At 39.6% G+C, this 15,772-nt stretch overlaps 3 protein-coding genes across 5 annotated transcripts in view; 1 reads left to right on the plus strand and 2 right to left on the minus strand.

Moving 5' to 3' along the window:
• LOC122057194 overlaps positions 1–3,733 on the minus strand; it is a 5,044-nt gene extending 1,311 nt beyond the window's left edge. Inside the window, exons 1-4 of the mRNA XM_042619218.1 lie at positions 3,324–3,733; positions 3,119–3,172; positions 279–336; positions 37–168 (exon numbers count right to left, since the gene is read on the minus strand). Of these exons, the coding sequence (XP_042475152.1) occupies positions 37–168; positions 279–336; positions 3,119–3,172; positions 3,324–3,400 (321 nt within the window). The 5' untranslated portion in view covers positions 3,401–3,733. The remainder of the gene's footprint in view (positions 1–36; positions 169–278; positions 337–3,118; positions 3,173–3,323) is intronic.
• Positions 3,734–6,005: 2,272 nt separating this feature from the next.
• On the plus strand, positions 6,006–11,131 carry LOC122058047 (probable polygalacturonase). 3 transcript variants are annotated; one of them, XM_042620458.1, is made up of 7 exons: positions 6,009–7,101; positions 7,305–7,357; positions 7,786–8,103; positions 8,602–8,722; positions 8,802–8,976; positions 9,147–9,217; positions 10,123–11,131. In XM_042620458.1, exons 2-7 carry the CDS (start codon positions 7,337–7,339, stop codon positions 10,812–10,814), a joined length of 1,398 nt encoding a protein of 465 aa, XP_042476392.1. In that variant the 5' UTR covers positions 6,009–7,101; positions 7,305–7,336; the 3' UTR covers positions 10,815–11,131. The 3 variants fall into 3 exon arrangements, with proteins under 3 accessions (XP_042476391.1, XP_042476392.1, XP_042476390.1); XM_042620457.1 differs by lacking the exon at positions 7,305–7,357 and having other exon boundaries at positions 6,006–7,101; positions 10,150–11,131; XM_042620456.1 differs by lacking the exon at positions 7,305–7,357 and having other exon boundaries at positions 6,017–7,101.
• Positions 11,132–11,992: 861 nt separating this feature from the next.
• Positions 11,993–15,747, minus strand: LOC122058046 (protein S-acyltransferase 18). The gene is made up of 9 exons (XM_042620455.1): positions 15,460–15,747; positions 15,048–15,161; positions 14,637–14,960; positions 14,440–14,508; positions 14,229–14,300; positions 13,989–14,117; positions 13,785–13,865; positions 12,758–12,928; positions 11,993–12,676 (listed from the first exon to the last, which is right to left on the minus strand). The coding sequence occupies exons 1-9, from the start codon at positions 15,538–15,540 to the stop codon at positions 12,179–12,181; spliced, it is 1,539 nt and encodes a 512-aa protein (XP_042476389.1). The 5' UTR covers positions 15,541–15,747; the 3' UTR covers positions 11,993–12,178.
• Between the last annotated feature and the right edge of the window lie 25 nt (positions 15,748–15,772).

Genomic DNA, 15,772 nt, shown 5'->3' on the forward strand with positions numbered 1-15,772 from the left:
GGAGTGGGATTAGTGTGCTTAAATACAGCAACTTACCTGAAGCTGAATTGAAGGTTTACGATAATTTCCAGCTACCAGAGGCTTCTGGGATGAATTTCCCAACTGAGCACTTGTCATCATCCGCTCCAGTACACGGGTGATGTCATTGACCCCAATAGAAAATTGTTGCTAAAACAATACCAATAATATGAGATACAGCACATTTCCATCATAAAATGAATATACGACAGAAGCATTTTCATTGTAGCCTATAGTTACTACACCCAAACAGTAGTCACCTTAATCCATATTTTTTCAGGCAAGGCTCCCTTTGAAAGTCTTTCCAACTCAATCTCCCTGCCAGGCAAAATAAAAATACGAATCTCTGAAATCTAGTATCCACTTCATTATTAATAAAGAGCACAAATCAAAGGATTGAAATTATTAATACAAATGAGCCATTCAGTATGGGTTCATTTACATGGTTTGCAGCTCACTGATTTTTCTGAATCTATGGGACAAATGCCTAATTTGGGTACATAAACAGCTAAACTGGTTCAAGGGTCTTCTAAAGAATGAAGTTATGAAAGATCCAAGTTCTGATGTCACTTCATAGCCACATGGGAATCCCCGACATTCTTATTTTGCAACAAATTAAATAGAAAGAAGAACCAATCTGTAAAAAATTGAGCAGACTGCAATTGGCCCCAAAAAGGTAAAATGGAAACGTTTCCCTGACATACAAAAGTTCCCAAAATCATAGCACCAATACGAAAAATGGAAAAAGAAATTCGTTCCTGTCAATCTTTTGGGACAATGAAGAACATTACTGATGGCCAAAAGAGTAACTCAACATGAGGAAATCTCAAGGCTCTAACAGCAGAAACAAATTGAGAACCAGCTGGTGATTAATATCCTCGTCATGGAAGAAATAAGCCAGATAAAGGAGAAAGTTTTCCCCACTGTGGGTGCAGGAAAAGTACAGCCATCTAGGGTCATAAATGTCTGCCCCCCCCCCCCCCCCTATTGTACAAGGTCAATAATACCCCAGTATTGTTCCCCAATACTCTCTGCACAGCATCTGAAGGCCCCAGTCGAGGGATCCTTGACCATGGCTGAAAGAAAACCATCCCCCAAGATAAATGTAGTATATGGGGAGACAACTCATGCATTTGCTGCATTGTCTGTTTTTTTTTTTTTGCTATCGACAGGTATCGAAGCCAAAGGCCTGACTAATCCCGCAGGTCCATTTTGACCCCACAACCGCATGGACCGGGTCATACCGGGGTTGAATGAGAACCATTCACCTTTCACTGAAAGCAGTGAAGAGTACTAAACATCCCTGTGTGAATGGCCCAAGGTGTGCCTAGTAGGAGTCGAACTTAAGACGTCTGAGTTTATGGGTCATACCAAGTTCGTTGCTCACCAACTGTGCTACCCCCTTGGGTTTGCATTGTCAAGTTGTCACTAGGTTGATCAAGTAACCTGAGGGTGTTTGGGCCATGTCATCCTAAGCCAAGTACTCATTCACCCAGGACATTATACATGCGGTTAATGCTACTACAGCAGGGGTACATACAAAATTCAGCCACACAATGGACGGACTGAAGAAGCACTAATAATGTTACATCTACATCCCTTCTCTACATCATATATGTACAGTCTGGGCAAAAGTAGAACCTACCCAGTGCATGGACTAAGGATCGTCCATCTACTATCTGCTGCCAGAAGCTCAATCATTTGTTGTGCAAATCTGGAAGAGAACCAGAAGATGATGTACATTCTCCAGGTCCATCTGGAGATGTCAGCAATTTGGCCATGCCCTAACACATCTGGAGCACATATGGCATATAGAGAAAGAAACTCTTCACATCCAGCAACTGGACTATATACTCGATGGAAAACATCTGGGCATGTAGATTGAACTTGGTAAAGCCAAAAGTGAATCTTTCAAGTGCTTGCAACACTAGATCAAATAAAGACCGCAGAGCTGGCAAGAGGTACTGCCACCACCAGCTAGAATAACAGTTGATGAATGTGGCAATACCATATTCACAGGGAATACCCTCTTGGTAGCTAAAGCAAAATATCATGGACCAAGAACGAAAGCATTAAAGTTCTGGTGGGAATACACCCATGAAGCGACAATAACACCTTTTTTTTTTTGGTAAACAATTTTTGGACCCACATTTGACTCCCAGAATAAGGACAGTTGGACTCAAACATTTGCATTCATCCAACCTACTCCTCTTCTCAAATCTATGAATAAGTATATAATTAATCCAATATTTTCATTATACTTAGAAGTCACTCAAGGTGAAGAATCTTCCACAAACATATATTTCTGGCAAGGAAAATATCAAAAGAAGACCTCTGTCCTCATGGATTCAGAGGAGGATTCTGAAAGAAGGCAAACCTTTAGAGAGAGGACTTGGATGGCCATGAGGAACAGAGAGACAATTGAAACACGTTATGATGCATAGCTGACAAATGCTGTGGATGGCAGTAGGCCATACACAAAAGTATCAACACCAAAACAGAGATTAATTTCAGCATGATCATTGACCAGGAGTCATGCAACAACTAGTGGCAGATGCAAAAGGTGGTCAGAGAGAACTGCCATTTTTTGCTAGACTACAATGTTTAGTGGAGAGGATTGAATTAGAACGCCCTAGGCGGCACAGGGAGATGGAGGACCACAGACACTCCACTCTAGTGCCCATTAGCACAGCCATTCTGGTCTAGCATCCTCCTCCAGCTGCATCTATACTCAAATCCGGACAGAAACTAAGAAACCCGAGTTGAGTCAGGCACTCAAACAGAATTCAATCATTGCTACGTGTAATATGAACAGCATGATACATAAAGAAATTAAGGAATTAGATCTCCAAATGAGAGGAGATAATCAAGCATGAAACAAATGCCTAAGTTGGTGATGGGATGGTCACGGTTGGATACCACAAAAAAACGACAACCCCATCATGCTGGACTACCCTCTCCGGAAAGGGGGTTTCTTTTACTGATGCCGCTTTTAGGAGATATTTTCAGGGTCAGGTTCGGGAATGCGAGAATTGAAGGAAATAGACCAAGAAACAGAGAAAGTAGATATCGAAATAGATATAAGCGTTTTGACTAGTACCTTCCAATTGACTTGAGCAGACTATCAAGATCTTCCCCCTCATAACACTTAGACCTCAAACCACAGAAAACAACCATGTCAGTAAAACGAAAATCCTTTAAACACTCCCTCCCCCACCCCCACCCCCCAGCGGGAGGTGTGTGTGTGTGTGAGAGAGAGAGAGAGAGAGAGAGAGAGAGAGAACACGATAAGCAGTACAACTTACTGTTGCTGTTGTGGAGTTAAAGAGAGCGATTTCTTGGGTTCATGAGAACTTCCAGCCTTCTTGTTCCTCTTTCGCATGGTTGAAAGCCCAAATTTGCAGGGCCCTCTACTACTGTTCGACAGGAATTCGACGACGCGACAACGACTTTGAAACCTAACCAACTTCAAACGCAGTGCGTCGTTTTCGTTTTCGTCTCTATGGTTTTTCGGTACCTCAGCAAAATAGAGAGAGAGAGAGAGAGAGAGAGAGAGAGAGAGTCCCACGTTAGCCTAAAAACCAATGCCAGCCAACGTTGACGGTGCAATCAGCGCCATCGAAATGGTCCGTCAAGAGCGGAGAGGGTGGGGCATATTACAACGAACCACCGGCCCTGCTGACCCTAAAGGCCGTGTTCGGGAAAAAAATAAAATTTTACAGCACCATTCCCAGGGAATGTAGAGAGACACCATGTATAATACTGCGGATCAAGTCTTCATTCTCGTACGGTATTTGATTTACATTTGGACTCCACTTAATCTCTCTCTTCTTTTAATTAGTTATTATTCTGAGTGGGGTCCAAGGGCCCGTTTAATAATGTTTCAAGAAACGCGTTTCTGCCGTTTCTGTTTCCAGAAACAACAGAAACGGAGTAAAAAACGTTTGATAAAATTGTTCCGTTTTACTTATTTTCAGAAATAGAAATAGAAATTTTTACTTATTTATGGTTCAAGAAACGACCCAGGCGAAACAAGTTGTTTCGCCGTTTCTAAAAACGACTTGTGTCAATTCTTTCATTGGTTACTATCGACTTCTAAAAACATGACTTATCAAACACCTTTAATTCCGTTTCTGTTTCTAGAAACGGAAATTTATGTTTCTACGGTTTCTTGAAACAGAAACAGCAGAAACGTTATCAAACGGGCCCTTGGTGTAGATCAAACATTCGTACAAGAACTTGATCCACACTCCCAAATCATTCTTGTACTCTTTACAATTAGTCTCTATTAAGTGAGATTTTGAAATAATGGTTTATCCTTCAGACTAAAACATATAGCCACATTATATTTTACACTAATCCCTCAATACCCCTCATCTTCACCATGGGTTTTGTTAATTCAGATTTTGAATTTAAATTCAAAAACTGAATCCTTATCAAGTTTGAAAGAAGTAAAATCCTTCTCCCTTTCTTCATTCTTGCGCTCACCCTTCTCGAACGACTTATAATCAATTTATAACCCATTAGATTCTAAAAAGTTAAATAGCATCACTTTGCGTGCCAATGCTATCGAACAAAAACTAGATTGATATGCGCCAGGCAATGTGGCCATGATCCACAATGTAGTCTTTTTCGAGAAGCAAATAAGATTACAAATTTCAAATAGAACAATATGTAAAATGTGCATGCATAGGCATAAAACTAAGGCAAAACTGACGGTCTGAACCAGTATTCCTTTCAGTTTGTTTGGTTAAATAGACTGAATACCTCTTAGTATTCCCTTCAGACATGAAGAAGAAGAATTTTTAAGGAAGAAGCACATGCATACCTCTTAGTATGACAATACAAAAAAAAGAGAATTTGATTGAATTAGACTCTAAAATTTGACGTATGGCGAATATAGATTATATTCTCACTTTTCAAGGGTCGGAATGAATTTATTATTTATCCTTATCCACATGGAAGAATATATTTTATTACTTAATTTACACTCAAGAGCCCCCCCCCCCCCCCAAAAAAAATTTTCAGGAATAAGAAAAGGCCCCTTGCATTTCAAAAGATGTGATTAGGGCTCCCTAATGCTTGTCCAAAGTCAAAACTACAATTTCTATCTTGGTAGACTAAGGACCAAGGTTTTCTCAAGCCAAGGTGAAGAAAGATTTCCCATGTGGCATAAATGGGGTGAGATGGATATCATTATTAAAGATAATTCAGACCTTCAACTAGTAAGAGGAATAATGATGAATGATGATTTTAAATTCATGGGTGAATCCTTTACCTTGGAGAAGAAAACTTATACCTATAATTTAACCCAAAAAAAAAAGTTATGCCATTGGTCGGAATAATGTTTTATTTTATTTTATTTTTTGGAGAGGGAGGTGGGGTGGTACTGGAGGAGACTGAGGACTGGAGTGGCATAAGTGATAGACAAACATGTCGGTGACTTCCAGTGGACCTGTGTTGTAAATAGTACGGCACCACCACCACCTGGACGGAAGTTTTTGGTGGAGGAGGGCGGGGGTGGACTGGGGGTGGGTGAGTTCAGGGACGTCTCAGTAGTGTGTTTGGGAACTTGGATAGGCCTGTCACCCATCGCGCATTGGATCCCCCAGTTCGAGAAAAATCCTCTGCCGCGTTGGAAACCTCTCCTTTTTCTCATCCCACTATAAAAGTGATAAGCCTACAGTCTGCAGTTTCCTCTTGTCCTATGCTTGTATCCTTTGATCCCTGCTTTCTTGGCATTTTCTTTTTACACTTTTCCCCCAAGTTTGTCTCTACAAGAACAACCCCCACATTCCTTCTTTTTGACTAAACAAAGTATAACAAACTTGTAATTGTAATAACCTTCTAATTTTTCTGGGTGAAATCGATTCCATTATCTTATAAATGAGAGGATTTCCTGGGGACAAGATTAAGACTCTTCCAAAGAAGAAGAGATTTCATACAGAATTACAGATCCCATATGTCTCTCGACCACATTGCCTCCCTTGTCCCATGTTTGTCCCAGCATATTCAACCACATAGAGTGCTATCATTTCTGGAATGGTCTTAGGTTTTATGGAAGCCGGATCCATTGATTAATGGATTACCCTTTTTTTTTTCTTCTGTTTCTCTCGATTTATTTATTTAAAAGGTAGAATTTGACCAGTTTCAAAGAATGAGAGAAACCCATTATTTATTTCTTTATGTACGGACTGATTGAACCCTAAAATTGATGCAACGCCGTAACGGGCCCGATCTTGTATTATCTTCTTCTATGATCGACTGGTTTGAAGGAAAACCCAAAGAAAGGAACAGGAAAAAAGATTGAATCTAAAGAAGAAGTTGTTCAGAGGGATGGTTATACCTTAATAACCTTCCTCTCCTTTCTGGGCTCCTCACCGTCCTACGTTTTTCTACCTTTGCCAAGCCAGTTGGGCCATTGACGGCTTTTGGACTGATGCGTGAGTGAAGCTGTTAAGCACTGACAATTAGACATTGATGGATCTTCCATCTAATCTTCTTACGAAGAGTCATTATTATAATTTAATTAAGTGTCATTCTTTCATGAGGGAGGATTCCCGTGCAGCTTAATCTATGATTAACGAGACAACCACACCCTACTTCCTCATGCTCTGTCTCAAAATTACTGCCAAAGCCTCCTCTGAAATCAAAACCCATTACTCTGCAACACCAAATTTTGTTTTTTTTTTTCCCTACCAAAGTGGTAGGGAGCGAGAGGGGTCTTGCTGGAGGAGGTCAATACTTGAAGAGTCTGTGACAGACACGAGGGTCCTGTTTGGGGCCAGGATTGATTTTCTTTTTCCCTGATGAATTGGGGCCAGGATTATTATTATTTTTGCTTTTTGGCGGGCAGCAACGGTCGCTTTCCATTATTTTTCCTGGTTGGAGAAGGCTCTTGAAGACCCATCATCGTATCACCCTTGCATGTTGCTGCTGATCTCCATCAAATCCACCTTAAAGCTTTGTTTCCCTTTCGATTTTCGTTTTTGGGTGCAGTTGGGATTTTGCTTAAGGCGGCAACTTGGGGTTATTGTGCCAAGGCGAAGAGCCGATCCCAGTCACATGAGGAGATTTATTACTGTAAGCACTATGGTGGTTATCCTTCTTGTTCTCCTTCTTCTTCTTTCTATCTCCCTCTTTCTTGTCCTCTGTTTCCATTGCGGGAATGGAGGATTGCTGTGTCTCTAGCTTTGTGAAGTAGAACAGGAAGCAAAGGGAGATCTGAGGGAAATTGTTTTTCATTCATATATATTTTTTTTGTTTAATAAATTTCTTTCTGCTAGGAAACATTGTGGAAGGACAGCCTGCATAATCCATGTTCATCTATAGGAAAATGGTGGGATCTGCTGAAAAAAAGTTACATTTTTCTCCAATTATCATTTACTTGTTCTTTTATTTATAATTTAATTCTTTATCTGTGATTCATATTTACTTGGCCTACCAGCTTTACCCTACATCTTGTATGAACTTCACTTGGGATCTAACTTCCCATTATCTGCCAGTGAACTTGTGATTGGCCCATAACCTTTGCTTGTTAGAATGTAATGCAAGGTTTCCTCACCTTTACTCTTCTCCCCCTCTGCCTCTTATTTCTCTGTTTCCTGTGTTTTCCTTGCTAGCTAGATACTTCTTTAATTGCAAGTACCTAGGATTCACATTTTAGATTTAACCTTTTTAATGGAGAAAGCATCCAACTTAAACGACTAATACTTTGTTTCCATTATTAAATTACTGATTGATGACTAGAGGTGCATTCCCTTTCAGCTGGTGGAGGTGGTTCTGGTACTTGCATCAGTTGGTGAAGCTCCATGGGTTGTCATGGGCAGCTCACATTGCAAGCAGACAAGCACAAGGGAAGTTCGACCCCATAGTGTCACCATAACTGAATTTGGCGCTGTTGGAGATGGGGTCACCCTCAACACGAAAGCATTTCAGAATGCCCTGTTCTATCTCAATTCATTTGCTGACAAGGGTGGGGCCCAGCTTTTTGTCCCGGCCGGCCGATGGTTGACTGGAAGTTTTGATCTCATAAGTCATCTAACTTTATTGTTACATAATGATGCTGTGATTCTTGGATCAATGGTGAGACTGCTCCTCTTAGTTATGATTTAACAATTTCATAGCAAGTAGATGCTAGCTAGCTTAGCTGATAAGGTTACTTACTAGCTGTAGCACTGACCCAGGATCAAATCATACCTTCGCCATTATTCAGGCGCCTTCCCCCACACCCCCCCCCCAAAAAAAACCCAGAACAACTTTTCTGCAAAAAATATTACCTAGTTTGCAATTGCTCACCTTCACATGGCACATCCATTGAAACCAGTGGAATTTCAAGTAAGTGCTTCAGTTCAATATTATGATAGAGGGTATAGGGTAGAGGGTGGGGGTGGAGTGTAGAATAATATTGGTACTGTTAGTACCTACATATTTAGAAAATATATGATGTATGGGATAAGGCCAGCTAGTTAAGAAAGCAATGATCACCTCTACATTTTTGGGTATCTATTCCAACCTTTGAATAAAATATCTGTATTCAAGGGTCTAATGATCTTAATTAAGTACTTGTCTGGTTTCTTTCAGCATTCTTATGATTGGCCAGTTGTTGATCCTCTGCCTTCATATGGCCGAGGTAGGGAATTGCCTGGTGGAAGGCATCGAAGCCTTATTTATGGACGTAATCTGACGGATGTCGTTATAACAGGTACACAAAATTGATGTGAAACTCGCATTGATATGTCTACACATTTCAGTTTCTTAATGTTGAATATTTCAAGATGCAGGTGATAATGGAACTATTGATGGTCAAGGAAGTGTCTGGTGGAACTGGTTTAATAATGGAACCCTGAACTACACTCGGCCCCATCTAGTTGAGTTAATGAATTCGACTGGCGTGGTCATCTCAAACTTGACCTTCTTGAACTCACCATTTTGGACCATCCACCCTATATATTGCAGGTTGGTCTCCCCCCCCCCCCCCTGCCCCTCCTTTTCTTTCTAAAAAGGTTTAAATTGCCTTTCTTTCTCATCAGCCTTCAACTTGAAATGTTGCCTACTATAAAACTATGCACGTGGAGATATTTTATGTATTAGGGGGAGAGTTGAGACTGTTTTTGCTGGATGAACAGCCAAGTTCTTGTTCAGAACGTCACTATCGTTGCTCCTCTTGATTCACCAAACACAGACGGGGTTGATCCAGGTAAATTCAACATTTATTGAAAATTTAATTTTGCAGTTGTTGAAATATGTAGCTCTGTTAATATTGGTTGTGCTTGCATCGTAGTTCTTAGTTGGATTAGTCCTTTTCTTGCATAGATGAACCTAAGAACTGGAGATCCCACCGGTTCAGTTTCTCCAGAAAATTTGCTGTAGCCCCAGAGAGTGTTATAGTCCCATAGACTACAAAGTATATACAATAAAAATTCAAAACCTCAAAGAACACTAATATAAATTCAATAAATATAGTTATGAATTCAAGATTTTCATTCAACTTGGAGAAATATCTTAGACAATAGAAGACAAGACATTTTAGAACTAACTATTCATTTGAACTACATTTTAGAACTAACTATTCATTTGAACGACATTAGATGATGATAAGGAATTGCTTCAGATCTTTGAACTCGACCAATACACCCCAGGAAACAACTTTTGATTTAATGCAAAAAACTAGGGATAATGTATGTAAAAGGTGAAGCATAAAGTTTCATTTGTGCTGAAGCTTAGGGTTTCCAATTAATTTCTAATGAACTAGATTAGGTGGACTGGATGTGTGTAAAGGTCCACTAAACAAGAGTGACCAACTCCATATGTCTAACTGGTCTGGTCACACCAATGTACTGCGTGGGAACGTTATCAGATGCTGTAAATTAAATTAAACCATGGATTAAGACTGGCAAGGCCACCTCAAATTCTAAACTATGTATTACCATGAAAAAGAAAAATGAATTGCCTTGGTTGATTACATAAATTTCGAAGTATTTTTATAGTTTTATTTGTCTCTAAGAATCTGCCCCTTCATTGGTGAAACATTCAATCTTTTGATTCCCCTTTTTTTCTGAATAATCGATTCAGTCATAACACCTCTTGTTAAAATCTAACCAGACTCGTCTAATGACGTTTGCATTGAAGACTGCTACATCAGCACGGGTGATGATCTGATCTCCATAAAAAGTGGGTGGGATGAGTATGGCATTTCATTTGCTCGACCCAGTTCAAACATTATCATCAGAAACATTACTGGAGAAACCTTATCGAGCTCTGGAGTTGCAATTGGAAGTGAAATGTCAGGTGGCGTATCAGAAGTTTATGCAGTGGGCCTCAACTTCTTCAATTCGAACACTGGCATTAGAATAAAGACATCTCCAGGACGGGGTGGTTATGTAAGAAACATCTATTTTTCAGACATAACATTGACCAATGTAAAGACAGCGATCAAATTCACTGGCCAGTATGGTGAGCACCCGGATGAGTTTTATGATCCGAAGGCCCTCCCTATCATAGACAAGATTACCATTAAAGATATCAGAGGAGATAATATCAGAACTGCAGGCCTTCTAGAAGGCATAGAAGGGGATAACTTCTTCAACATTTGCTTATCCAACATCACACTCAACGTAACCACTGCAACCCCATGGAACTGTTCATATGTTCAAGGCTTTTCTGACTTGGTTTCTCCCGAGGCTTGTGAACCTCTCAGGGAGAAAATCAGTCCTCAATATTCATCAGCTTGTTACCACCTTTCCAACCATTTGCGTTGCCCAATTGATAGAAACAAATCCACGTGGTTGCTATGATGGTGAGGTCCTACAGCAATATAACCTGCAGTAAATTGTGACCGTAGCCATTTTTTTCGTTTTGATTTTTTGTGTTCCCATTGAGTTGTGTTTTTTTTTTTTCCTTTCTCCAAAGGAAAAACGAAAAGGTAAGAAGAAGAGTCTTCCCATGTCCCACCATGATGGATGGCTGCTTAGTCTTGGACGGGAAATAGTTACCTGACATGAAAGTTCCTGCTTGTAATGGTATGTTAATCTGTAAGTGTCGATTGATGATTTGTTTTTGTAATTTTGTGTGTATTGACAAATAATTGAATGATTCATCAGAGATTGAAATACCTCTGTTGTGTCGTTAAGTGTTTTGAGATTTTCCTCTCTAATAAAATGAGTGAGGCATAAATTTAACAAACCTTGAATCATGACCAGGCAAAGTGAGAAGCATATGAAAAAATAACTGATCATGTACAAAATTATACAGTTTCAACAGAATTTTCCACCCTCCGCAGTCCACTCAATCATATGAAAAAAATTTACAATCATTGATAAATTTGATTAAATCTCAGCAATAGAAGCTCTCCCTAGTATCACACATCTCAAGAAAGTCATGGCTTCTGTTAATTTGTAAGCAGCACACAGCTACTTTATGCTCTGAAATCACATTGATATTTGATAAATAGCATTCCGTCTGCTATTGATGTCATCCTAACTCAGAAAGGAGGATAGAGGAAAGAGGAACACCTATGGCATCATAGGAAAGGCTGCCTTTTCAGAAGGGATGTTGACTTGGAAGGCTCATTTGTACCTATCAACCATTGGACCAGAACCGCAGAGGCCAAGTATTGCTGCCCATGCATTGGCATAATTCCAACTTCAGTTGTTTTCATTTGATACACTCCTCTGAATCCTAACTGACTGCTTACGCTCATGCTCTACAATTTTCTTGGCATTCTGAGTCTATTATAGTGAAATTACGCCATGCTGATGTTCTCTAACTTTTCATTCAGCCAATTTCGCGATAGAAGGCATGCATTATTGTGTTTTAAACAAGGCAATGACACAAACCGCATGAATGATCTCATCCATGAAGGCACAATCCACGCATGAACAATTTGCTAGTTTAACTGACATGTAAGTATTCATGTTTTTTAGACAACCCCACCCCAAAAAATGGGAAATGAAAAGAAAAGTATGCAATAACATTTCCAATCTTAATCACTTTAAATTTTGAAAGGGTAAGAACTCTATAAAAAATGACCCCTTCTTCCTTTTAATATAAGTTATCATAAATTCACAAAGAATACAGACAGTTAAACAACCAACCTTTCTCAAAGGCTGAGAAATGAAAATAATGCAAGAAATTAAAAAAAATAAAAATAAATAAAGGATTACCGAGGGGATGCTTCATCTCCATCTTTCTTCAAAACAGAGCACAACACCTGCCTAGAAATGTATGTCTCAAGTTCATTTGACACCTCTGTTAGCTTCAAATCAAAATTGTTTCTGTACTTCTGCTTTGGTGATGCCACAGCACCAGGTGAGCTGGAAAACCGCCTTCTTGGGCTCGAAAACCTCCTTGGTGAACCTGGAAACCATCTTTTGGAAATGAGAGGTGTAGTCCCAGATCCTGTACCCATTATGTTCTTCTCTTGATTTATCAGTGGTCCACATTTTGTTTCTGATGGCAGTGGCTTCAAAGATTCATGTTCTACTGCTGGCTTCTGTTTCATTAGTCTTTCCCTGGCCCTTTCAGCTGCTATTAGGGCTTTTTCTCTGCTCATCTTTATCAGCTTCCACGGGTCAATGCTTGCAGCATAGCCAGGCTTCTTGTTTAAGTTGGAGGGTTCAGATCCTTCATCAATTCTTATGGAGAGTTTCGTTGGTTTCTGGAATTTAGAGGCAACTGTTATCATGGGAAGATGGTAAGTAAAGATGCAGAAATGCATATAGGAAGGCTTATATCTAACCTCAGATGTTTTGCTTTTTCTGCATATAAACCTAGACATAAATGTGGTTCTCTCTGGGAAGTCAGAGTCGGAACTCTCATCTGAAGAAAAATCTGAATAATTGAATGTTTCCCCTTCCACAAATTGGTTCTCTTCCTTCATTGCCAGTATGTAATCATATGTTCTCATTCCCTGAAGCAATAAATAATTAAGGGGTTTAGTACATTAATCAATACTTTGGAGTTAATAGTCAGGTGGCTAACTGCGGACGAGCAGTATATATCTAAGAGTTAATCTTTCATGGTTAAAAATGAAAGAACAGTTAATACTGTAATAAATAAAATACTTAATATATGGCAATTCGAGCAGAAAGTAATCTTAGATGGACAAGAAGCCAGGTCACTCAAAGAAAGGATATTAACTGCAAATTCTACTTCTTCCACCACCACCATTGAAAAAAATAAATAACTAAATAATCAGCTACTTTTTTCCCCCTCTTCAATAAGGAAAATAGTGTGATAATTGTGATCTTGGCAGTTCTGTTTCCTAGAGAAGGCCTGAGGAAGTTGGATAAGGCAAGAAGAAGAAGAAAACTGTACACTACTATGCACAACATCTGCAACCCAACAATGAACTGATTTGCAGGTGAGTTTCAATACCTAAAATACTCAGGATCCAAACTTCACTGTTCAAGGAAAAGGATTTCAAATCGAGTTATCTGCCATATTTGACCTATAGATCTCTGCCTACACTGCAAAATGTCTTGAAATCAAATAACATAATACTAAAGACCTATATGAAATTTAGTTACTAGTACCCTGTTTACTCTGCTTCTACTCCAAACAGTTTACAAGGACACCACCATCCCATACCCACGACCCCCCATGTAAATGACAAGTTCATCGCTCAAAAGAAATGACACCAATGAGTCATTAAAAAGAATTGGAATGAGAATCGTTTCTTGAAATCTTAAGAGATATCATCTTAAATACATCATTTATGCCTAAAATAGAACCATATTTTTGTGTTTATACAATCCTGAAAATACCTTTCGAATGAGAACAACATGGAAGAAGAAAAGCTGGCCCAAGGCTGCAGAACTGTATGCTGTCATTAAAACCAAGAATACCTGTGGCAAGCAGTGTAAGTGAAAAGGAAAAAAGAAATCTACAACTTATGAAAATGAAATAGCTTATCCGTTCCAATATGAAATGATGAAACACCTCAGCAGAAAACAGTCATGAAACAGTACCGATATTGTTGCAAGAACTCCTCGGGGGAAATCAATGTGCAGTTTTTTCATTAGTTCCAACTCAATCCCTTTTTTATCCACAAAGCACCGGATGAAAACGGCGACTGCAGTTCCTCCTTCCATAAATAACTGTACCAATTTGGACAAATGACAAACACACTTAGCCCAAATATCCTTTAGGAATTTTCTAACTTCCATATTAAAGTTGAAGATTTGTAAGAATGATAGGAAGAAACTAACCATTGTTAACACTGAAACCATCATAAGGATGAAGGTGGTGTAGTTCTTTTTCCCAATGCAGTTGTTTAACCACTGCAACCAAAGAAGTAATCAGAACATGCACCTTAGTCTCTTGCCTCGTCCTCTTTTACTCATCATATGAATGAAATAAATAGATTTTGGAGGATGGGGTGTAAAAGGAAGCTAAAGAAGATCGGAGTTGGCTCCTCACCCTGCAGTGGTGATCAAATCCTTCAACACACCGGTTACATGTCCTACAGTGCTTGCTGTGCCTTTTAACCTGAGAGAAAGATTCCACTTACTTGGAGGTATGGCATACATATATCCCACTAAAACATACGTAGTCTGCTTTGATTTAAAAAAAAAAATATATATATATATATATATATCTATTACTTCCCAACACACCTCAAAATCACATAAGGGGCAAAATGAGATGTCCTCTTTCAAATCAGGAGCGATTGCATCATCCTTGGCAACAAGGGGGAATGGTAGCAAGGGTTCCATCTGAATGCCAGTTTTCAATGGGTCCAGGTATCTCCTTCTGATCCAGTACCTAAGGATTTTCCTCTCCATCCTCCTGATAAATCTTAATACAATCTGACTCAATAGGTACCCGTAGTTCAGCTTCAAAAACTTTCGGGATTTGGGTCTTCTTCTATTCTTGAAACTGGTTTTATCAGTCGGATCTATGGCAGTACACCTCACAAACAGAAAAATCACAGAAAGTGCCTGCAAGATGTGAAATCATCATAAATTAGCCACTTTGACAACAAAAATCTAGTTGCTGGGGTAATCAGGATCATCATTTGACCATACCACAAAAGAAAATAGTGTGACAACTGTGATCTCGGCCGTTCTGTTTCCTAGAAAAGGCCCCAGGAAGGCGTAAAAGGCAACAAGAAGAAAACTGTACACTGCCATTCCCACAATCTGCAATCCAACAATGAACATGATTTAGTAAAGATCGAGTGTCAGACCCACGAATCTACCATCATTCATTGAGGGAAACTCAGGTTTCGACAATGAATGGAAAAAACTAGAACAAATAAATTTCTGGTTTCAAAACAGAGGGGCTAATGGGCTCCAAGGTACAAGACTTTTTTGAATACATTGTGAGCTCCCGAGGATCCAACATTTCATAGCGTATCTCTAGCTGGAAAGAGATACCAAAGGACTCAAGGTTGTCTGCCAATCCTTTTTCTTGGTGATCACGATGTGGAATAATAACCTGTAATGGATGCAGAGGACGTTCCCAGCCATGGCGCCTCATGACTCTAACCTCTGGTAGAATTTTCCTTCGATCGAACATTTTCGCTTTCTACATATTCATCAGAAGAGCGTCAAGCATCTTTGAGATGGTCGCTTCTTGAATTTTCCGATTCCACGCCCCTTCTTGCTCAACCTAGATTAACGGTCCACCGGACGGAATTTAAAATTTGAATCCAACTCGACTTTCCCGCCTTCATGACATCTGGTAGGGCCGGAGTGTCAAACCCTAATAAACTACATAGCTATGGCAACGGGCAAAAAAACCGCCCCAA

Source organism: Macadamia integrifolia, chromosome 12 (genome assembly GCF_013358625.1).
Source record: "Macadamia integrifolia cultivar HAES 741 chromosome 12, SCU_Mint_v3, whole genome shotgun sequence".
Classification (NCBI taxonomy): Eukaryota; Viridiplantae; Streptophyta; class Magnoliopsida; order Proteales; family Proteaceae; genus Macadamia; species Macadamia integrifolia.

Excerpts from the sequence above, each read along its gene's own strand:
- LOC122058047 (XM_042620456.1), top strand. The coding sequence starts at position 6,946 with ATGTTGCTGCTGATCTCCATCAAATCCACCTTAAAGCTTTGTTTCCCT. Across the intron at positions 7,102-7,785 it reads ACATGAGGAGATTTATTACT|CTGGTGGAGGTGGTTCTGGT; the intron begins GTAAGCACTATG and ends ATTCCCTTTCAG. Across the intron at positions 8,723-8,801 it reads GACGGATGTCGTTATAACAG|GTGATAATGGAACTATTGAT; the intron begins GTACACAAAATT and ends TTCAAGATGCAG.
- LOC122058046 (XM_042620455.1), bottom strand. The coding sequence starts at position 15,540 with ATGTTCGATCGAAGGAAAATTCTACCAGAGGTTAGAGTCATGAGGCGC. Across the intron at positions 14,118-14,228 it reads TGGTTTCAGTGTTAACAATG|TTATTTATGGAAGGAGGAAC; the intron begins GTTAGTTTCTTC and ends AAATTGGTACAG. Across the intron at positions 13,866-13,988 it reads GAGTTCTTGCAACAATATCG|GTATTCTTGGTTTTAATGAC; the intron begins GTACTGTTTCAT and ends TGCTTGCCACAG.